The 24332-nt window shown below is 36.9% G+C and overlaps 1 protein-coding gene across 1 annotated transcript; it reads left to right on the top strand.

Annotated features, from left to right (window-relative positions):
* Positions 1-2676: 2676 nt before the first annotated feature.
* LOC145776679 (uncharacterized) lies at positions 2677-22886 on the top strand. The gene is made up of 6 exons (XM_082587914.1): positions 2677-2797; positions 3677-3864; positions 13680-13760; positions 14343-14507; positions 16197-16262; positions 21784-22886. Exons 1-6 carry the CDS (start codon positions 2764-2766, stop codon positions 22297-22299), a joined length of 1050 nt encoding a protein of 349 aa, XP_082444040.1. The 5' UTR covers positions 2677-2763; the 3' UTR covers positions 22300-22886.
* Positions 22887-24332: the final 1446 nt, after the last annotated feature.

Here is a 24332-nt window from a genome sequence, read left to right as displayed (position 1 = left end):
TCATACTTTTTTATTTGTCCTAATCTGGGTATAGCCATTTGCAGTGTAACAACAGTATCTCACAAACAGTACCTTTAATTTATGGTTGAGGCAATGCCTACAAATTGCTGTTTATGTGACATTGTCAGTGACAAAGACCGTGTGTATTCTTTTCCCACTTTCCCACAAAACAAGGTACTGAGAAGAAAATGGTCAAAGTTTTCTTCAAGTGTTCGAAAGTGGGATGGGCCATACAAAACTAGTCGTATATGTTCACTTCACTGAAGATGATTTTTTTAATACCACTCAAGTAAAAATGCCTACAGGCATGTGTTGGAGTGTATACTACAAGGTGATGCTCTCGGAAGCAACAATCGGATTGTGATGCCGTCATGCATTGTTTGGCGAATCCGAAACAATTTTCCAGATCCAGATGGCCGTTACACAGGATTTCAATGGCCAACTGAAGGCACATTATGAGAGAGAGAAAGAACTTTTATTTATTTTTGAATAGTGATGATGAATTAAATATGAATGATGATTCGTACGATTTCTTCATGTTTCACTTCAAGTATATTTTAGGTTTTGTAGGAACGTATCCAGTAGCCTACAGTTTTATTAAACTGCAAAAAACAATAAATCTTCGAAAAAAGCAACCGATGGTACCAACTCCGACCAAACTGTGATTCACCAATTACATCTAGGAAGCGTTTGTTTCATCCGTTGCTAACGACGTCCACTTAGGATGACGTAATACCACCAAAGTCGTCCCAGAGCAGTGAAATATGGAGTTTCACCTGTGGTGGCGCTGCGGAGCAGTCTTTTGATTAAATTACGCCCTAACCAGTCGAGCTACAAGGTTAAGATTAAAAAGTTCGCTAAGTGTAATTCTGCGCTAGGAAATGCTTTAAAAAGTTACTATACTTGGATCCAACCTGTCAGGGGCACTTTAAAAACTAACTCGTTGTGAAACAACGCCCGACAACAAGGTGCTTAAGAATTTGCTTCTAAAAAGTCCAAACGATTGCACTGATTGATCACTGAAAAAGCCTGAGTTGCTTCACGAATAATAGCAATGAGCCAAGAGATTACCTAATTGTAGGCTATAGTATACAGTATACATACATGCATTGTTAAATACCGTAAATGGGTTTACTTTTCTGGCAACAAATAAGCTACATTTATGATGTTTTGTTTTTGTTACGCTTGTAGATGCTGCAGAATAATAATAATAATGTTATGGTTTTATTTATTGTCGCTCTACAACAGCTAAGGTCTTTCAGCGACAGGGCTCATTTTTAATTTATATCAGGTTTACGATGTTACATTACCCGACTCATTCTCACTGCGCTATGCAGGATAAAACACAATCGGTACCGTTTTTAAAGTCTTCGGTTTGACCAGACCTGGAATCGATCCCAGATCTACCAGCACCAGAGCCGAAAGCGAAACCACTCGGCCACTGAGCTGGTGAATAACTACAGAAACCCACAAACGTAAAGGAATTGAAAAGAGGTCAACACGAGTAGGCTTAGAGCTATGTGTACAAGTGACAAATCACTGTGTAGGAGTTACCAAGTCCTGCTGTAATAATTACAAACTACTCACAGCCACAGGGTGGCACGACCCAAACAGCAAATCAGGCATGTTTTACATTGATTCAACGCCTGTGGACGTTTAATCAATGTAAAACAGGCCTGATTGGCTGCTTGGGACATAATCAAGCACAGCATGACTGGTTGCAATAACCAACGCTAAACTAACGTTACTGATCTGTATCATTATCATAGCTGTTGCGTTTTGCCACAAAATTGCATTTCAATACAGTTTTCCAAGAGCTGGTGAGATTTTTATATGATAATAAAGCAGTAAATTTTGCATTTATAAAAATTGAATGCTTTTTAATGCAGCACATGCAATGAATGTTTTTGTTTGTAACAACCATTCGTTTTAGCACAATGGGTCTTCTTAGAAAGTTACTTTATGAATACATGTAGCCTGATTTGGGATGCAAAAAAGATTTCCATCTACTGGTATACGGGCTAATATGTAATATTTGTAACATTGCTACAAAGATATATTTGACCAATAAAAATACATATTAATCACTCATTTCAGTGCTGGAGGTTAGATATTACCAAAATTTAGGCTAGCATGAGAAAAGCATTATGTTACAGTAAAACAGCTTACCTACACTTTTATATTAGTAAGTATAAAGTTTCAAGGAAATTGTGAAGAAAATAATACACTTTCATCACTTATTAAAACAACAAAATATTTTGTGAAGAAAGGGGCGTTCTTCCCGGCTATCAGCACAAGGCTGAGCACACACTACTACAGCGACCAGTTGCGATTCGCTATCCATAACGGTGTAGCTTCCATGGTAGCCATTAAACCATCCAATCAACTACATGTTTCTCGGCAACCGATTGTAGCAAGAATTAACAGCGGTAGATGCCGTGTTTCTATCGCTGTCAATTCTTGCTACAATCGGCTGCCGAGAAACATTAGACTTTCAAGGAAATGTTACAGAATAGAAAATAATAAGCAATTCCTTCAATTATCAACACAATTTAACTGCAGTCTCTGGTGTTTGTTGTTCGTGATTGGGAAATGGAAGGCGACTACCCTCTTGGATATGACGGTGGAGAAGCATATCTGGATAAGCAAATAAACAGGAAAAAGCAAACACCTCAGCATGAGCTCAAAAACGCATTTTTGACGAAAACGTTCAAAGAAATTTTATGTTTCCTTTTACCACCTCCAGAAGCTTTTGTTAAAAAAATGGGCCAAAAGGATCAGTGCTGTTTGATTAATAGTAAGTTGCTTGTAATAATCGGTGTTTCTAATAAAAGCAATTAACAACATAGGTTGTAATTATCATTTTTTGATGTGCCATATTCTTGAGATTGAGTTCGATTCGTTTTTCTTTTCATTTTTTCCCATAACAGCTACACTAGACTGTAGATTTCTAAACCTTGTATAAGATTTTTAAACTGAGATTCCTGTACATATATTATGTACTTGAAATAATATTAAATGAATTATTCTATACATATAGGCCTGTTTTACATGAATGCACTTAATCACATATACTTACACTTCTCACATGAATCAAAAGATATTTAAATGTCATTTTCTTTTAATATTATGGCAAAATTGTCTCTTAAAATCTTGTTTCCATCCGAGAGCATCAGAAATTAGTTGGTTGTACAATGTACATAGGCTATTAGAGGTGGACAAAGTCAGGTTTCTGGACTCCTGCTCTATTATCTCCGATTCCGACGTATGTGACTCCAAACTCCACTCCTGCTCCAAATATGTTGGATATATTTTCCAAACTCCATTCCGATTTTGAATGCAAAGCATAAATCACCATCCAGGTTTTTTATATTATAAAACTTATACATTCACCATCCCTTGTCAGTAAAAAAATGAAGAAGTGACTGCTTGGAAACGAAAAGCACAAAAGTGTAGAAAACTAACAACTGCGCCAAGTGAGGTGTAAATATTTATACGCTCCTGTTTTTGCCAAGAATTCCAGACTCCGGCTCCGATCCAACTCTGAACGAAACCCTATACCCCGGCTCTTACATACTTAAAAAATTCGGCTCCTGTATATCTCTAGTATATAGGCTACTTTAAAAGCCTAAACATTTGAATTATAAAATGTGTCTTCATAGCAGCTATTTTTTAGAAATTGGAAACGATTTTCTTGAAGAGGCAGGAAAACTGTTTCACAAGTTGTTGGATCAAGACAATATTTCTTTGAAAGAGATAAATGGTAAAACCGTGTCATGTCGACAATTGTACAACTATATTGAAGCGTATGCATCAATAATGAACAAAACTTTTTGGGAAGGAAATCTAAAGCATTTTCTTGAGGTAAAATACTTATACAGTATGTAGCCTATAGAAGGAGTTAGCCTACACTAGCCGACAAAAAAATTTTTTTTTGGTGCCGAAGATATTTCATCTGTTTTTAGCTAATTCGGGGTCGCTGATTTCGAAAATGCAGTCAATTTTTGTCTATCAGGTCTAGTTTTTCAGTTAAGTGATTCCACTGCATACGTGCACTTATGCATAATTGCTCGTGTAAAATCTATTCACGAGTCAAATATATTGTCAAAATACAAATCAATTTCAGCAAGCCAACAAAGAACTTAAAAACGTACACACAAACATAGAATTAATAGGTATGGTAGCTTTTTATTCTTCACCTTGCTTAAGTGTCTGCCATAAACTTGCGCTTAAGAGATCTACGAGAGTGAACTTCAAAAGCATCATCGCGTTTAATAGACCAGCAATAGTCAGTTAGCATCAGTGCCGTGTCAAGGGGCGGGCCAAAGGGGGCCGGCCCCCGGGCACACCATCTCAGGGGGCCCACAGATAATATACTTTTTGCGTTTCAGAAACAACATGTTAATCATATTGTTTTCAACTCTTATTCTGATGAGAGTGTGGTTCAGTCACTGTTTTTAAATGAATTCGGTGGTGTTAGGGGTGTGGTTGTCAGTCAATGTTGCTTCGGTCAATGGTCTTTCGACTCTCCAGTCAATTTTTGTGGTTCCATACAATAAGTAGTAGATAGTTTTAACATGTATTTGTGTTTTACTCTCAATTTTCTATAGTACGCTATTATCTAGTATTCTTTTCGATTGGTGGTGTTAGGGGTGTGGTTGTCACTCAATGTTTTTTGGGTCCAAAAGGTGTGTTGGCTGTTCAGTCAATGTTTGTAGTTACGGTATAATGTTAGCAGTTATACTTTTAGCATGCATGTTCTTTGCTCTCCGTTTTCTTTAGTAGGCTTATTCTCAAATATTCATTTTGATCGGTGGTGTTAGGGGTGTGTTTGCTAGTCAATGTTTTTTTGGTCAATTGCCTTTTGGCTCTTTAGTCAATGATTAAGGTTCGGTATATTGTTAGTAGTTAGCTTTAACGTGTATATGCTTTGCTCTCAGTTTTATGTAGGTTATAATAGGCTATTCTCTAGTGTTTATTTTAAGCAGAGGTGTTAGGGGTGTGGTTGTTAGTCAATGTGTTTTCAGTCTATGGTCATTCGGCTCTTCAGTCAATGTTTGTGATTCTGTACAATGTTTATAATTAGTTTTAGCATGCATGTTCTCTGCTCTTAGTTTTCTCTAGTAGACTTATTCTATAGCATTCATTTCAATCGGTGGTGTTATGGGTGTGGTTGCTAAGTTAGTCAATGTTTTTTCAGCAAATGTTCTTTCGATTCTTTAGTCAATGCTTGTGGTTCGGTACAATGTTAGTATTTAGTTTTAGCATGCATGTTCTTTGCTCTCAATTTTCTTTAGCAGGCTTATTCCCTAGTATTTATTTTGATCGGTGGTGTTAGGGGTGTTGTTGCCAGTCAATGGTCGTTCTGTTCTTCAGTCAATGTTTGTGGTTTGGTACAATGTTAGTAGTTAGTTTTAGCATGTATCTGCTTTGCCCTCAGTTTTCTCTAGTAGCCTAGGCTACAGGCTATGTCTAGTATTCATTTCGATCGGTGGTGTTAGGGGTGTGATTGCTAGTCAATGTTTTTTTCAGTCAATGGTGTTTTGGCTCTTCAGTCAATGCTTGTGGTTATGTACAATGTTAGTAGTTAGTTTTAACATGCATGTTCTTTGTGCAGAGTATTCTCTAGTATGGTTTTCGATCAACAGTGTTAGAAGTGTGGTTCAGTCAATGTTTTTTTTTCATAAATAGTTTGGTGCAGCATCACTTGTAGTAAACTACTTATTTAAATGGAACGGTTGTATCATGTATGTGTTAGTAAATGTTAGCAAGCACAGAGAGTACAATGTTCGTAAGTGAAGTTGGTAAAACTAATTGCTAAGCCCCTGTAGTAGGTGGGGATCAGGTATGTTTATTTGTGCATTTTGATTCCAACAGGGCTTCCCGATTCGTTTGTCACCCCACACCCTATGGGATCAATGAAGCCAATCTCGCACCCCCTGTTTTGAAGCAGAGTGGTTTTGAGAAAAAAATCAAAATACGTACGAAAACAACGCAGAAAAGCAGCTCATCGGCCTTTATAAGGCTAACGAATAGGAAAAGGGGCAGCCCTCAACAACGCAATCACACAAAATGCAAAAGCGAATAAATAAAGAATAAAACTCCAGCACACAGGCGTCTGAAGTCAAGAAAAAGTTTCCTTGCCTCAGTTGTCCCATTAGGTCAAGACGATGTCACCGCCAATGTCCGGGTTCAACTATGGCAGGAGGGACTGGCAGCCGGATGCAGTGATGCGACATTGGCCAATATGGAGCTCACACCCATGGAGGGCCTTCCTCCGGAAAGCGTGAACCGTGGAAGTATTGGCGATGCCTCAACCGCTTAAGAACTGGTATTGGCAGGTGTAAAACTTTGATGAGACAGTGGGGGTAGGCTATTCCATGGGGAGCACAAGTTGCAAATGTAGACATGAGCAAACGATGCAACATCTACTCGAATGCCCTGACCTAAAAGCAAGGTACTTTGTACAGGATTTGGCCTAATTCGACGATAGAGCAAGAGCTTGCGTGATGCTCTGGGCTACGGCCGTGTGACACACGATGAAGAAGAATAAAGAAATAACACAAAAAAAATAACAAAAACTGAGAACACAATGGCGTTAATCAAGATCCTTGTCTTTTCTCTTGCCTCTTTGCAATTATCTGTTCAACTAGTAGCTGACACTTTCCTTTTCGTAAGTCTGTAGGGTAAAAACCCTACAAGTCAATTCCAACGTGAAAAATTCGTTCTAGCTTGAAACGCGTTCTTTCCCATTGTGTACGATAAGAAATTGCAAATAATTGAGCAACAATTGCAAACAATGAGCAAATTGCTAACACACTATTATTGCATTATCCTGCCACCAATCACGTAACGTTCGGACCACAGCTTATTTGTTATAAGCAACTTGTCGGGTGGCATTTTCTTGTTGTTGTGCATTGTGTTGTATAGGCCAACATAGAATGCTCTGAAAGATAATTCAGTTTAATCACCACCTCTCTCGTTAAACAAAATCCATCTCTGTAGCCTATACGGTACAGTTCTTCTTCCTCGGTGTATCCTCGCACCCCTAGCAACAGCTACTCGCACCCCCAGGGGGTGCGAGCACCCCCAATCGGGAAGCCATGGATTACAACAAAGAGGTTTCAACCAATCAAGCAAAACATAATAACCACTTGGTGAAAGTGTTGAAATGTTGTTTTTGCTAAAGTCAATTTTTGTTACACCCAAAAATGTTTTGCTCTGTTACGCCTACGTTTTTAACATAATAGGTTAGTAAAATTTCGAATATTTGTAATTTTAGGAAAAAACTGCTTTCATGTGTAGTTAACTAAATTAACATTATCCCAATTTGTCAATTTTTGTCCGATTAAAAAAAAAAATTGAAGTCAATTCAATGAACATGCCAAATTTTCATGTTAGCTTCTATTGTGCGACACAAGTTATGGATTGAATGATTCCAATACTTTATGATCACCGCCAGTAAAATTGTTAATGTTTTGGCTTTCATTCCTGGCAAAGGTGTAGCCTAGCAATGACATGTTAAAAAGCTGTGTTTGCTAGCACTTCGCCTAGCCTACATTTGTGTGTTTTTAAAACTGGTCAGGACATTTTTTGAAGTGAACCACCTTTCCATATCGATGTCGTGAAACTATACACACTATATTATTATGACAGTTTTTCTTGCCTGAAGGAGCCCAAAATTATTTTGGCCCCGGGGCCCATAAAGGGCTTAACACAGCACTGGTTAGCATGGTAGTATCCCATCTCCCTTGATATCTGACTTCCACCTCACTAGTGCCTTGATGAAATCGCTTCCCTTGCTCGTCACTCAAATCGCTAAGATTATCAGGAAAGTAGTCTTGATGATTGTGCAGAAAATGAAGTTTGATGCTCATGTTAACATCAATATCCTGGAGTCTTCTGAGTAAGTTAGACACCAGCTCTTTGTAATTGGATTACTTTTTATTTGTCAAAAAATTCTTAACAACTTTCTCAAAAGCATCCCAGGCACAGTTCTTTTTCATTCATAGAGGATGGGAAGTTTGGGTCATTGCTTAAATTTCTGATTTGAGGCCCATCAAATATACCGGCTTTTAACTTATCAATTGTTAATCCTGGAAATTTTGTGCAAATAAGTTATATCTTTAACCATACACAGATAAAACCAATCAACCACACGGCGTTTAACATCACAAAATTAGAGTAAACATAAAACTATAAACTACGAACGTTTTCGGCCATACTGAAGTTAGCCCTTCTCAAATAACGAAAATAGCCTAACTGATTTTACAATAACATGGTACATTGAAAATAATTGATCAACACAATGAATGGAAAACGAAATGCACAAGAATGAAACTGCAGAGCAGAGGATAAAGGCACATCACATGGCGGTTAATTACACGAGGCAAAAACTGCATCACACAACAAATTATGAGAAAAAGTTTAGGAGATAGGAAGCACCTGCGGCAAACAACTGCGTATTGAGGCGAGGATTGCAGGATTTTATGAGCAAAGCCTCGTGGATTTTTGCATCAAATTCGGTGGAACATTTTCGCACAATTCTAAAAGACTTCAAGGATGGTTTGTTGTTTGAATATGTTTGACAATCGAATATAAATGGTCTTTAATTACACTTTTTCTGTTGAAATTAGTTAAATCTAAGTGCTCCCTCACTCTCGTGGTCAAATGCCGCGTGGACATACCAATCTATGTACAGTTGGCGTCATGCGAACAAATGAACTTGTACACGACATTTGAACACAATCAGGAGGGATTCCCAGATTTAAGCTGAAAATAATAACCAACTTTAAATGTTTTATACACCGGAATAATATCAACGTTGAACTTCATTTTAATAAAACTTGGCATATTGCTGACGAAACTTTTCGATGCTTTACCAATAAAGGGAACGGATAGAAAGTTTTTTAATTCACGTTCGTCCGCTTGAGAGTGCATAGAACGTGAATCCAAACCATGTGGGGTAGTTGTTCACAATAAAATGAGAACGTAATTGGTTGACTTTATTATTAACACTATCAAAATTATAGCAAATATCTTGTGCTCGCTTGAGCAGGCACTTAATTAATCCAGCTTTGCAGGTAGAAGGACATATAGCATTAAAATTGAAAAGCTGGTTGGTATTAGTTGGTTTTCGCTAAACCCAAGTGTCAACTTTGTTGCTATTAATTTTAATTTCGACATCGAGAATGGTTTGGTTGGCCTTTTTTACCGTAAAAGATATATTAGTATGTTGTGAGTTTAGAATGTTGAGAAACTGCATACAAGAATTATCATCATTAAATATAGCAAAAATGTCGTCAACATAACGCAAGGCTACGTAGCCTACAATTTAGGACGGCAGTTCTCATCAGTTTCAGAAAAAAAAATATATTTTCAATATGCCCCAGAAAGAAATTAGCAAGAGTTGGACCCAGAGGCGATCCCATTGCCACACCATCAATTTGTTTGTACAATTTGTCTTTGTATAAAACATTTAAAGTTGGTTATTATTTTCAGCTTAAATCTATGACTCCCTCCTGCTTGTGTTCAAATGTCGTGTACAAGTTCACTTGTTTGCATGACGCCAACTGTACATAGATTGGTATGTCCACGCGGCATTTGGTCACGAGAGTGAGGGAGCACTTAGATTTAACTAATTTGAATAGAAAAAGTGTAATTAAAGACCATAATTATATTCGATTGTCAAACATGTTGAAACAACAAACCATCCTTGAAGTCTTTTAGAATTGTGCGAAAATGTTCCACCGAATTTGATGCAAAAATCCACGAGGCTTTGCTCATAAAATCCTGCAATCCTCGCCTCAATACGCAGTTGCTTGCCGCAGGTGCTTCCTATCTCCTAAACGCTTTTTCATAATTTGTTGTGTGATGCAGTTTTTGCCTCGCGTAATTAAACGTCATGTGATGTGCTTTTCTCCTCTGCTTTGTAGTTTCATTCTTGTGCATTTCGTTTTCAATTCATTGTGTAGATCAATTATTTTCAATGTAGGCCTACCATGTTATTGTAAAATCAGTTATTTTCGTTACTTGAGAAGGGCTAACTTGAATATGGCCGAAAACATTTGCAGTTTATAGTTTTATGTTCACTCTAATTGTATGATGATAAACGCCGTGTGGTTGCTTTGACTAAACGACTAAACGCCGTGTGGTTGGTTTTATGACTAAACGCCGTGTGGTTGGTTGCGATGACTAAACGCCGTGTGGTTGGTTTTATCTGTCTAAGGTTAAAGAAAGTCACCTCTCTACCAAAATTGTAAGTTCTATCTGAAAGACAATTTCCATCTTTACCGAGTGCTTTTACAAATTGCTTCATTATACCCAACTTTGCTACGTAAGTTATCATGAAGGTGAAAAAGCATTTTAAATTAATGTAAAGAGGATGTAACACAATTTTTGATCGTTCCACCAAAGAATGAGCTTGAACATTTTTCTCGCCAGGAATCATTTCACTTCTCATAGGCCTATGTTTCCTTTTCCAATGCTGATCTCTTGCCCTGCTGCCCCACAAACAGAGAAAACAAGGAAACTTTGCGTATCCATCTTGCATTCCAAGCAGAACTCCAATCATTCTCAAATCAACGCAAAAGTTCAATTGTGTTCATAATATGAATTCTTTTTCTAAAACAAATTTGACTTTGTGATACTTTTCTTTGAGAATTGTTGAATGTCCAAGTGGTACAGGTCCATAAACATTTCCATTATGCAGTAAAACAAATTTTAGACTTCGTTTACAGCTGTCAATAAAAAGTCACCAATTTTGAGGATTGTATTCTGCTACACCAAACTTTTTCAGAAGACCTTCCACATCGGTATCGTATACAATATCATTTTCCTGAGCAAAATTCGACATGGCGTTTCCGATAGAAAGTGATTACAGTACCTGGTTCAAAAATATTTTTTCTTTGAGTCTTGAAGCCAGTAACTCAGAAGATTCCTTTGATAAATGTAAATCCCTCGCCAAGTCATTGAGTTTTGCCTGAGAAAAAAGTTGACAAGGTAAAATAGCAGGAGGAAATTCGATTTCCGCAAGGGTGGAATCGTTGTCGGTGGAAACTTGCTCGCCTTCGCTGTCAGGAAGTAAATCCAATTGTGGCAAACCTTCAAAATCAGGAACAGGAAGTTTTTCTCTGTGTAGCACTGGCCTGATTGCTGAAGCTAGGTATATGGATATTGCAAGGAAGTCCTATTTGTCCTGTTTATGCCTTTTATGTTTACTGCAAAAAAAAAGTAGTCGCTATTATGATCTTTTGGTTCACGCCACTCCATTGGAATAGCAAACCTTAATTCATTTCTTCTTTTATTCGTCCATTTTCTTCTTTTGACGTAAATGATCTTTGAAAGTTTTGCAAACAATGTGGCGAACCCAAGATTTATCTTGATCCCTCAACTTTGCTTTAAAGTAATCAAGATAAGCACGCTTTACAAAATCATCGGTTAGTTTTCTGTTGGGTTCTAGTGTGACTGAGTAATCACCACAGATGCAGCAGAAAATATTTGTGTTATTGAGACAACGTCTTCTAGATGCTGTAGCCAGAAGTGCGCTAGATCCCCCCCCCCCAAAAAAAGCACCCTTATGCTGTCTTGATTTGCACCTACTAGCATTTATCACAGAAAACAATTGTCTTGGCATTGTCTGCTTTCATTGTTTGTATTAGAATGTAATGCAAGAGTAATAATAAAGGTTGTAATCATATAATGACCGCATTAAAACTATTGTATTTGTGCTACTTTGTAGGGCAATTGTAAAAAAGTCAAAATCACTGTAACTTAAAAAGTTGACCTGATGGAGAAAAACTGATTGCATTTTCGGAATCAGCGCCCCAAAGTTAGTTGAAATCAGTCTAAAAACTGCCGGCACCAAAAATTGTGTCAGCCGGTGTTATTAACTGAAACAGCAGAGAATACAGCTTCGATCATCTCAAGCATTATTAAACCTTGAGGTTTAATCGTTTTACAGTAACAAATAAAAAAAAAATGAAAGGAATGAACAAATAAAAGAACCACAGGAGCTAGTAAAAAAAACCAATATCGGTACAAACGGTGCGACATGCATCATCTCAAACTTTTAGAACTCTCCTGATCCCAGGCCCAGCCTACTTGTTTTATAACTTACTGCAGTGCTTTTCAACCTTTTTGAGAACCATCCGCACATTTTTTTTGCAAAAATTTCATGCGCACAAACCAAGAATTATTACACAAAAAGGAAATGAAGAGACTCAACACTTTTTTATTCAAGTGTCTAACAAGTAGGCTACCGGTTATTCAATGACTCGGTTGCTGCTGAATATTTATGGCAATTTCAGACCAGTTAGGCTCAACTTCTTGCTCCAACGCTCCCGCATTAGGCCATCAAGTGTCTTATCAAGAAGACAACTCTTTTTCCTCGTTTTGATGTCAACTAGTGCACTATTTTCGGCCCTTTTCGGCCAAATAAGTTGTGGGGTTTTGTACAAGAACTTTTAGTGCTTGGATGGCCAGGTCTTTATAAGAACTATCCAGAACTCCTATCCAAAATGCAGCGTGTTTTTCCGCGATTGAAAAATGCTTGCTGGAAAAAATTGGTTTTGAAAGTATGACCCAAAGGTCCCGGAGGCTCCTGTTCACAGAAAGGGTTCAAAACCCACAGCTTTGTTTTTAATGCTTGTGCCTGATGGCTATGAAAATAAGATTCAAAACTATCAAGTAGTGGGCACATGAGAGCTCGTCACGTTCATGATCCGCTGCTCCAACTTGTGTTCTTTTTTTTTTTCATTTACATGTAGACATGAAGGTCTGTAGCGTCTTCAAACTTTTAAGACTGTTAATGCAGATTTCTTCTGCCAAAATTTGAATTTTTTGCTTGAATGAAGTGATTTTTGAGTTCGCTTCGAATATTAAATTCCTTTTCCTTGTAGAGTGGCTTGAATTTATAAGCATATCAAATAGGTCAACAAGATAAGCTAACCTGGCAAGCCAGAATAAGTCTTGAATCATATGAGCTTTATGATCATCTCGCTCATTAAACCACACAACAAGTTCCCCTTGTAATTTCCAAACCTTCTCCATTAGCCTACTTTTCCGCGAGAGAGCCACCTCACTTCGGAGTGATAAACAAGACGCTCAACATCTCCCATTTCTTTGACAAGTTCATGAAACGAACGATTTGACTTTGAGCTTTTCAGTATTTAAGTTACAATTTTAATGACGTCACAAACCACGTCAGCGAGTGGGCAGTTGATTTCTTCATTGACATGTTTTTTGGCAATCAATGCTTCGCGGTGCAAAATGCAGTGAATAGGTGAGGCTTGTTTTATGAGGGCAATAACCCCGTTACGAACTCTGACCATAGCCCTGACACAGTCAGTGGACGCAGTCTTACATTTCGACCACATCAATCCATGTTCTGAAAAGTTATTGTCCACTTTCGTAAATAGACTATGCCCAATGCAGTGGTGTCTATGCCAATGGGAAGACAAAAAAGATAGTGAATTAGTGATTTCATGTTCAGATAGTTATTTGAATTATTCCACGTCAGAAAAAGTAAAAATATGCACAATTTCATCTGCACTCATCCGCACCACGTTTGTCATCCGCACTGCAATTTTTTTCATCCGCACAAGTGCCTATACCATCCCACTGGTTGAAAAGCACTGACTTACTGAATGCGCAAGAAATATACTTGCTTTATTTGTTAGGTTGACGCATTGATGGAAATGAATCACATAATTCAAGATTACAGCAAAAATTTCATGCAAAACTTATGGAATGATTTATATGTAAGTGTGTCGTATTCACTAAACTACAGTTTACGTTCTTGCTAAAAACTGTTGGCAAAGTAAAAAATAAATCTACTGTGAGTTGAATATATACTCTATCTCTTTTAAGAACACATCTATTCATAGATTTATTTTATTTATATTATATTTATATTTTTATGATATTGCAGTGCTGGAATCAAAATTCATAACATACATCATATCACGTAAATCAAAAGTATATGTGAATTATATCAAGTCTGTCTCAATATTATCGATTTTTCATTTTGCACGTTTTCCAACGTATTCTAAAAATCTTACTGAAGGTGAAACAAAGTGTTTGTTATTTAGATCACAGTTATTCATTTACATACAAGATTGTATATGTACATATACCCATGCTAACATAATACAACATAAATCAGATTAATAAAACATAGTAACTTTAGCGGGTTTAGCATACTTTATTTCACACAAAAATAAAGTATGCTAAACCCGCTAAAGTTACTATGTTTTATTTCTCTATGGTTCAACAAAGCAAACTCTCTACCAAAGCTTTATAAATCAGATTGTATGAAAAATTACAGTTCAATTTACCAACAGACTGAACGAACCAATAGAGAAAAACATCGATCCATATTCGATTCCCTTCACAAAGAGATGATGGAAGTTTTCGATAATGCTCCAAAACCTGAGTCTGGCCAGTTGGTGGAGAAATTTAGAAACGTTCTGAAAGGCATGTTGACGCGAATATATGAGGCTTATCAAGTGAGTTTAATGGCAACAAAAATGGGGAAATTAAAAAAAATAAAAATGGCAATTTGAAAGACTGTTAAAGCAAATAAACCAGAAAATAATGATGATAAATGATGATATTGTTGACTTTTCGTGTGACCACGTGTGTACTGTCTCTCTCTTTCTCTCTTGGGTACATCTTACAAAAAAGTTTTAAACTGCATACAGTGCTGTGTTGTGCCCATTTCTAACGCCCAGTATTTTGCACACTTAGGCTTCCAATATTATGGCAAACTGAAGAGCGATACATTATTGCATAGTTCATAATTAGGCTCAGACAAATGCTGTTTATTTTTATTTTGAAATAATGGGACAGAAACCTCGTTGCAATTAATTAAAGACAGTGTAGCTGGAAAGCATGAAACTTTGATGTAAGTATGAATGGTATAACATTTGCTTAAACCAGTTATTAGTGACTAATAGCTGGTTTAATTATAACGACTAATAACACTGGTCTACACGATGTTTGCTCTATGAACTTTGAAAACTGATTTAGAATAATTTTGGGGTGCTCAATCCGAATCTGACCTCAGATTTATCCTATCACGTCTGGTTTGTGAGATATGATAGCAGCAAATTGTTACTTTTGTCAAAAGTGGAAGATTGAAGTTGTTTTTATTACATATATACATTGTGCTATATCCAGAAATCCAGGCCATGTGGTACACAAGTAGCTGAAATACACCCACAAACTATAATTTTGATACCAATTTGATTTCTAAGCAACATTATTAACAAGGCAGTAAAAACAAGCTAAAAGGGAGGCTAAAAGTATAACTGAACCCCTCCCCCCGTCAATGTTTTGCATGAAACCATAAAGATTTAAGCAGGCCTATGGCAATGCTTGTTCAGTAACCTTATTTAGGCTGTTTTGGCCTGTCTAACACCAACCTTTCATTATAGCATTGCATGAGCTATGTTGGTGGTAAACGCAACGCCAAATGTTCCACTTTTGACAAAAGTAACAATTTGTTGTTATCATATCTCACAAACCTGACGTGATAGGATGAACCTGAGGTCAGATTCGGATTCAGCACCCCAAAAATTACTTCAAATCAGTTTTCAAAGTTCATGAAGCAAAAAAATCATTTTTTGTAGATCAGTGCAATTAGTTGTTATAAAGTTGGGCAACCATTTGAGAAGTTGTTCAAAATATGTAACTGGAAAACTGCATAACATATTCCTTGATACGACTACAGAAGCCTAACCTGCATAAAAAATATAAAAAAACATTTTGTAACTTGAATTATATACAGTATTTCCTCATTTTACACTGTTCAGAAATTTAAAAAATGCAGTGGGAAATGTCAGTGAAAAATGAGGAATGTATACTTGCGTTCAAACGCAGTAAAGTGATTATACTTTTTTGGTTGTGGATAATGTTTCGCTTTTTACTACTTCTCAGCCTCAAACAAAATAACTTCACCACAAAAGCAGAAGCCTTTGAATTTTCTTAAATGTGTTTGTTGCATAAAATGCACTTAATATAAAACAATAAAGCAACAAAAAAGTACCACTTCAAACCAATAAAACTTCAACTTTTGTGTTTTTAAAATTAATTTCAATTATGTTTAGTGCGAAATATCGAACATAAAATACTACAACAAAGCAGTTGTTTTCCAGATTTTGTTTAAATATAAACTTATAAAATATTCCTTTTAGATTGGTTTCGAAGCTGAAGATTTGTATGACGAAGCAATGCGTGATTTCTTGGAAAAGGTAGAGAAGGTAAGCATCTTCAACAGTAGCCTTTAATGTCAGTAAAACTGCATGAAGTCAAGGCCTATGAGAGAGGTTACGGAGGGTACGGTGTACCCTTGAGGAACCGGGACTGTGATTGTTGGGGGGCAGAAATTGTGATTTTATAGTTTACGAGCAAAAGTGTTTGGTTAAAGTCATCCTAAACGATTAAATTCAAGCACAAAAGTTGTTATTCTTTAGTCCCGGGGACCCGTAATGAAGAAAAAGAGCAAAAAAAATAATTGAATGCATTGCGCGCAAATTAGGGGTAGGCTACAATAAAGTGGTGATTTAATGCTTTACGTGCAAAAATATTTTATTAAAAACACCTTAAACTAAATCATTAAAGTTGGTTATTCTCCTGTCCTTGGGCATAGTGTAGCAAAGGCAGGGTTACGAAAAACCCGTTTTTTTGTTGTTTTTTTTTTAAAGCCCAACCCGCTAGGTATTTTTAAAAAGCCCAGGTATTTTTGGGCTTTTTTGATTTTTTTAATGTAGTTTCACGCTTATTTCACTTCAAAATGAATTTCGGAGCAGGAGCGCAGAAGAAGTAAGAAAAAGTGACTTCGTCACCTCCGCTATGCATGTGATGAATCATCATCATCACGTGCCGTCTCCGATCCGAAGGTTGGCTGTCATTTTCTTCTACAAGTCACGATCTTCCGCTACTCTTTTTGTTTCTCCAATGCTTGACAAATCAGCCTACTGTATTACGTCATCTCCCCATGTTCGTCTCCTTCTTCCCCTGCACTTCTTTCCTTCCACCATACCTTCAATAACCAATTGATGTAGCTGTCATGCTGATCCTCTCAAAATATGTCCCGCGAATTTCATCTTTTGTTTTGGTAAGTCGTTTGCCCATCTATCTTGCACTCCAATTCTTTTCCTAATTGCTTCGTTTGTAATGTGTTTTTTATATGATATTTTTAATATTCTACTGTAGCACCAGAGTTGAAAAGCATTAATATTTTTGTGAATCTCTTTGCTGTAGGTCCAACTTTCACTTCCATATGACATGACTGGTTTGATGTAACAAGATAGAAGTCTCAGTTTTAATTGTAAATTAATTTATCATCTTAAAAGTCCCTTGCATTTCCAAAATGACGTTTTTGCTTGAACGATTCTTCCTTTTACATCATTGATGCATCTTCCATCTTGTGTTATGAGGGACCCTAAGTATGTGTATTGTGTAGCCTACGTGGTGACCCGATCCAATTGTTCTCCTTCCAGCTTAATTTTTATTTTTGTTGCTTTTTTCGATCAGCATTGTCTTTGTTTTCTTCAAATTGAGTTTCATTCCGTATTTTTTACTGATTTCATTGATTTTGCCCATGCTTTCTTGTTGTTTTTCTTCTGTGTCAGCGAGAAGGCCAGTGTGGTGAATGCAAAAGAGGAAAGGTTATTGGTCAGATGATTAATTTGATTATGCTTTAAAAAGGTGTTATGTTTGTGCCTTGGTAGAAAAATTGGCGAGAGATAGATCACATGATATGCACAACACTAAACATTAAATATTGTAATAGTTTTTATTGCAGCCTGATAGGCTACTATTATTGCGCACAGATGTCCAATTCTGCAGTAAAACGTTGTATGGTGTGCAACACGCCTAAGCAAACATCACGCGTTTTGCCCATAACAAAGGGGGCCCGGAGTGAGAAGGGGGCCGGAATGATTTTTCGTACCCCTAGTGCAAATTTCCCTCAGAGGCCCTGCATGAAGTTATCAGTGAAAAAACATGAACATTATCAGTTTCCAAACTGATGGTAAGCCACATATACCTGCACGAATAGAAATTGTAGGCTGCATTTGCGTGCATGTAAGTTAACTTAGATCTTTTAATATAGTTTTGTATACGAACAACCCTTACAGGTCAATGTGGGTTGAACGTTGCCCCAATCGAAATTTATAAGCACGTATCTGCCATTTCAAGTAACTACACCAATAGGATTGGCAAAACACAATACTCATTGTTCTATAATGGGAACTCACTACTCAGACAAGTGCTCACACCAGAGAAATCGTTCCTTCTACACAGTTTACAAACTTGCCGACAGTTAGTTTGATTGTATTCTATCCACAAAGAATACAAAAAAGGATTCAATTGAGAAGAATTAAAATTATTTGTAAAATTTACTGCTTATCGAAACACGTAGGGAAAGGCGGGGCAAGTTGAACAGTTTTTTTTTTAATCTATTTTATTTTCACTAACTTTTTCGAAGACTCAAGTATTGCATTTCAAACACATGCTAATAAGCCAAATTTTAAGACAAAAACTACTTGGCTTTATTTATTATTTTGCACTGTATTCGAGTTTAAGTAACGATTGCACCACACAAGTTGTGCAGCACCATGGGGCAAGTTGTGCAGCACCATGGGGCAAATTGTGTAGCACCATGGGGTAAGTTGAGCAACACTATGGGTTATTTAAGCCAGCAAAACTATGGCCAGCAAAAACACAGACAATTGTAACAAATCAGCTATTTTTACATTGATTAAACTTTTCCAGACTTTGAAACTATGTAAAAATGCCTAATAGGCTACAGCATTTGTAAATTAACAAAGGCGGTTAAACATGAACTTTCAGCAAAATCAAAAAAAAAATTTTGAAGCACTTTTAGCATAGTCCCGAATAGGTATGGAGAAGGTAAAATATACAGCTGAGCTGTTTCCCCGGAGCTCAACCGAACATTTCCATCCACTTTACATTACTATATTTTGGGCTCTGCTTGGGGCTTTAAAATTTTTCCGGATGTTGTTGAGACAAATTGTTCAAATCATCCAAGAAGCAGTTTCGTAACTACAGCTAGTCAATGTTCCATTCACTGAATTGGCAAGGAAGCACCAGTCGCTTTTCACAACGTGCTGTTCCACCAACTACTTTTGGTACGGATCTGTTTTCCGCCTATACGTACCGGTACGAACTATTTTGCTATTATTTTAAAGATCGGGGAAACCCAAATTAACTTTTTGCGAGTTTTTTCTTTCAGCGTGATGTCATCGTGTACAACATGCGTTTTACCAAAAAAAATCCCAATTTTGTTGCCTTCGTCTCGCTAAAGCCGCTTTTGTTTGATACCCGTTTGCGAGGCCTCGCGCTCATCCAGCTGTGATGATGTGCGCTGTGACGTCACAAGGTACATACAGCCGTAGCCAAAAGTTTAAGACCAGACTTGATTTATGACTATTTTTGCATTTCTTAAAATACTGCATCAGATATTGTTTCAGTTGCATCATCTTATGCATCATCTTACATCTGATGTCGTATTTTGAAGTAATGCAAAAATCATCCTCCATTCAAATGTGTGTGTGTGTGGGGGAGGGAGTGAAAACACCATCACCCTAGACCAGGCATGGCCAAATGGCGGATCGCGATCCGGTTCCGGATCTTTTCAACTTTTTTTGTGGATCTTTCAAGTTGGCTCTGAAAAAAACTTCAAAGTATTTATTTTAAAAATTGCTATTTTTTTTTTTATTTTCTTTTTTAAATATTCATCTTCATGAACTCGTAAAAATCGCTGTAAGTAACAGCAAACCACGTTTCGATAGTACTGTAAAATCAAAGCCCACTCATCATTTTTCTCTCTAATAGCAGACCTGTTCATTACAGCACACTCATTCACTGATTTTTAATCAAATTATGTATATATCGTATCTTGACGCCTTGTTTTAGATGTACCCAAATAATTCCATGTTTTTTGTATGATACAAAAGGAAAAATGCACATCTTCAGCCAGTGGCGTGGCCAAGGGGGGTTTTGGGGGTTACAACCCCCCCCTTTTTGGCACGCGTGTGACGTCACGAATCACGATATTGAGAATGATATGCTTTCAGTTTCTATGTCTCTAAAACAAAGTTTGCCCAATTTTCAACGAAACTGCATTAAAAGAGCGAGTTTTGCCAATACCAAACATTCGAATATCTCAGCCAGGAATTAGCAACAAGAAAACATAGAGACTTAGCTTTATTACCGAAAAATGCCCAAGAAAACATGATCTTATCCTTTTGCTATGCCACCGGACAGCACCATTTTACAGGAATATTCATACCCACATTTTTGTTGAAAATGCTCTCAGAATGCACCAAATTCAAAGTAATTTTTAAAAAATTTCTAGGGGAGGCCCCCCAGACCCCCCGCCGCTGGGTGTCGTCTTCAGCTCATTGTGGATAACTAAGTTCTCAGATTTGCCGGTAGTGGATCATGGCCAGAAATGTTTGGCCATCCCTGCCCTAGACCGTAGCACCTGGTTGAAGTTTCGGGGAAGTTAAAAATTTGACCTAGGCCTAATCTGATCTGAAACCATTCGTCAACATGAGTTCAATGAAAAAGAAATACTGTAGTCTAACTGCACAACTTGCCCCGTCATCAACTGCACAACTTGCCCCGTCATCAATTGCACAACTTGCCCGTTCACAATTTTTTCAAAAAGAAGAAAATTTCAAGAAAACCAGCAGGCGTACGAAAAAATTTTTACAACTACATCATATGTCTACTGACCCCTACTGCAAAAGTTTGACTAGTTCTACTGTGCATCCTAAAAATCAAAATTTCGTTTGCATCCGATTTTAGATCCTAAGACCTAAACATCTTATATTGTTGATCAATGATCAAGCCTAACCTGCCTAAAAAGCTGATAACTGCGATTCACGTGCTTTAAAGGCATTACGGGTAGAATATAATAATGGCGTTAAAGATTCATTACGCTCTTTATTTCCTTTTATACGGGGACTTGCACAACTTGCCCCGTTGCACAACTTGCCCCACCTTCCCCTAATAATAACAATATAAGGTACTAGAAAAATGTAGTAGAAATGTATGATAATGAAAAACCTAAACGTTGTTAACATGGTATCAACCATTGCTAACCGGTCTCAAAAAACGAATATTGTGAGTGAAGTGAATGATTTTCAGCACTTTTCATGTACAGTACTGTACGTCATAGACCAAGGACATGTTATTCCTCACAGAAACAATTCATAGTGAATAAAAATAAAATCAAGATGACATTCTTTAGAAGCATTTTTACACTTCTTTGATAAATACATGGTGGAGATGATTGCTGTACACGAACAAATAGAAACCAGTCAAATCGAAAAAAAGATAGAACCATTTGACATCGATAGTTCCAGCTAAGATTCATTGGAATGCGCATATGATTAGGCTACATGCTGTATTCAAATTCTACTGGATATTTGCGGATAATTTTGCCTGTATTTGAAAGTAAAATATATGTGCGGTGAGAAGTTTCAACGTTGCAGAAGATTGGTACTGTATTTTAACTTCTATACTATTAACTACTTGGACTACACTAAACTATTTAAACTACACTAGCTTAGAGACTTTACACTCTACAGGTATTTGGAATGTTTTTAGCCGTTGCACAACCATTAACGGTTTAACATTTGCTGCTAATGCGTTTGTAAGTTAGATACATCTGTTAAATAGTTAATTGGTCAATATGTTATCTTTAATTAATAGTTTAGGTCTCTTAATGATAGTTTTGTTATGCAGATCACGCCCAACCACCGGTTGATGCACAAAAAGGAAATCAAACAAGCAACTGAAGAGCTTGTGAGCAAAGCGATTGATCTGAAAAACAAGATCAACGGAAATATTGCTCAACAATGTTTGGGATACTTTCTAACAGAAGGGAAACAGATGATTGATAACGCAGACAAGATGCAAACAAAAAAGATCATGCTGAGGGCTGCCATAGGCTTAGGAGTTGTGGCTACAGGAGCAACAGTTGCCTGCCCACCTTTGGTTATATTTGGTCCTGTGCTATTAACAGTCTTTGGAGCTGTAAGTGGAACTGTTGCTGGTGCAGCTGCTGTCGCTTCGGTTACCACCACTGCTGTAGGACTTAAAACTACCAAAAAGAATCATGAAGTACAGTTAGCAAGCAGAGTGTTCCGTGAACCATCAACAAAAAGTGCTGGACATGATGCCATAAAAGGCTACTCTTGCGAATTTAGAGCTGAGGTTGTACATAAGCTTAGATTTGGGGACGTAAAATTTTTAATTTGAATGGCATTGACGTTTGTTCTTATAACAACTTTTAATTGGTTCAATCATGCTTTTAATTGGTTCGAACATGCCTTTCCAAAACAGTAAGCGACTACAACAAAAATGCTAGGTCGCTGACAATTGATGAAATCTTTTTACAAGCGTTACAAAGACTTTTTTTGCTCGAGACAGTCAAAATGAGACTTTGCTTTGGATCAACCATGCATCAATTAAGCATTGACAAACAATGTTATGAAAAACTACAATTGCATTGGTTGCCACAAAAAATCTTCAAAAAAAATCTTTAAAAATAATATTTCCACTTTTCAGTCAAACTTGATAAGGGCTGTATATCCAAGTAGTGAGAATTTTAGTTCGAAGTCAGACGAGCACGGTTCGATACTGCCTAAAAGCATGTGGCTGCGTATTTGGCAAAACACTTTAAGACTTGCCTGAATGTGGACTTAACTTTGGATGCCTTGCCTTCTCGTCCGCTTAATCGAAGTCCTAAGTTAGCGTAAACCTGGTTCCAATAACAACAAATTTCATGATTTGATAAGAATTTGTCCCATACATTTCGGGACCACCCTAATGTACAGTATATTTGCTTAATCTATTGTGACGCAATTATGGATTAAACTTTGTAAAGGCAACTGTGTGCATTGTGTGCAAAAACAATAGGTTACGGGTTATGGTTGACAGACTCTAATGTAAATTGATGCATTGCCAGCATATTCACCTATTCTTCTTTAAAAATGTGAGAGTCAATATGGTGAAAGCAACATTTTATTTTCACTACATTAAATGAGTTTGCGGCCCAAATGCTTTATTTCCCTGTTTTTAAACAAGCCCATGGTTTGAAAATCATTGTAGGGGGCATTACTAAAAAGGGACCCACTAATGGATTTCTGGAGGAGGAAGTGGCGAGGTGCAGCTCACACGGCCCTGATTATAGAACAAAAGTCGAGAATTCAAAGAAAAAGGGATGTACCAGCAAACATCTATAGGATTGGCCCATGATACAAAAAAAGGATCAACAGAGGATACAAACTGATATACATAAATCAACAAGTAAATAAAAAAATAATATCAGTAACCTTTCAAGTACATGTAGCTCCACATAAACTGGAAACTACATGACTATTTTTATGTTTTTATTTTTGTACAGATTTAAACCATTTTTTAGCACAACGTTTCTAAAAAAAATCACGCCTTCTAATTAGAGGGAAAATTACGTTTTGCTGAAGGTCGAAATTTAAGGCTAAATCGATTATCATTTATTAATCATTCTTAAAAGCTACCGTGCCATGTGAAAGTTTAAACCAATTCAAGACAACTCTTTACTCTCATTAATCGCGCTAAAGAGATCCATACAATCGAAAAATTGGCTATTGTCCGCAGTTAACAATGTCTTTTAGACATTTCTTTGAGCAAATAAAAAATAGGTAAAAGCCATGTAATTTTCACTTTGTGTGGAACTACATATACTTGAGACTGAGAGGTGAAAAAATTTGAATGCAGTAATATTGACGACCTTTTAAGGTACCGGTGTCCGGTACATGTAGTTCAAACAGAAATAGAAAATGTTGGATGGAAATTCAATGTTTATGACAAAGCCCAAATTGAAATTCTTTTGTTGCAGATCGCGATTTCGGGTATTAAACCCTCTTCAGTACAACTTATTAGCTCATAGTAGCCTATCAGTAAAATTTTCAGCAGTTCACTTTAGAAAAATGACTAAAAATGTTATGTGGTTGCTAAGGAACAAATTAGTCTGCGAAATTAGTCTGCCAGCAGTAATAATGACAATTTCTATGCAAATTATGAGGGTTATTAGGTCATACAACCGCCAGTTGCCGATACTATGAGCTAATAAGTTATACTGAAGAGGGTTTAATACCCGAAATCGCGATCTGCAACAAAATAATTTAAATTTGGACTTTGTCATGAACATTGAATTTCCATTCAACATTTTCTATTTCTGTTTGAACTACATGTAGGCCTACCTTAAAAGGTCGTCAATATTACTCCATTCAATTTTTTCACTAAATTAG

This window comes from Aplidium turbinatum, chromosome 1, assembly GCF_918807975.1.
Source record: "Aplidium turbinatum chromosome 1, kaAplTurb1.1, whole genome shotgun sequence".
In the NCBI taxonomy this organism is placed as follows: Eukaryota; Metazoa; Chordata; class Ascidiacea; order Aplousobranchia; family Polyclinidae; genus Aplidium; species Aplidium turbinatum.
The sequence above is the reverse complement of the archived record's forward strand: the minus strand, read 5'-3'. Positions and strand labels throughout refer to the sequence as shown.

What these genes read in the sequence shown, in the direction of transcription:
- LOC145776679 (XM_082587914.1), top strand. Translation starts at nt 2,764, where the DNA reads ATGGGCCAAAAGGATCAGTGCTGTTTGATTAATA. An exon ending in ACTTATGGAATGATTTATAT is followed by an intron (nt 13,761 to 14,342) that starts GTAAGTGTGTCG and finishes ATTTACCAACAG; the next exon opens with ACTGAACGAACCAATAGAGA. An exon ending in TCTTGGAAAAGGTAGAGAAG is followed by an intron (nt 16,263 to 21,783) that starts GTAAGCATCTTC and finishes TTTGTTATGCAG; the next exon opens with ATCACGCCCAACCACCGGTT.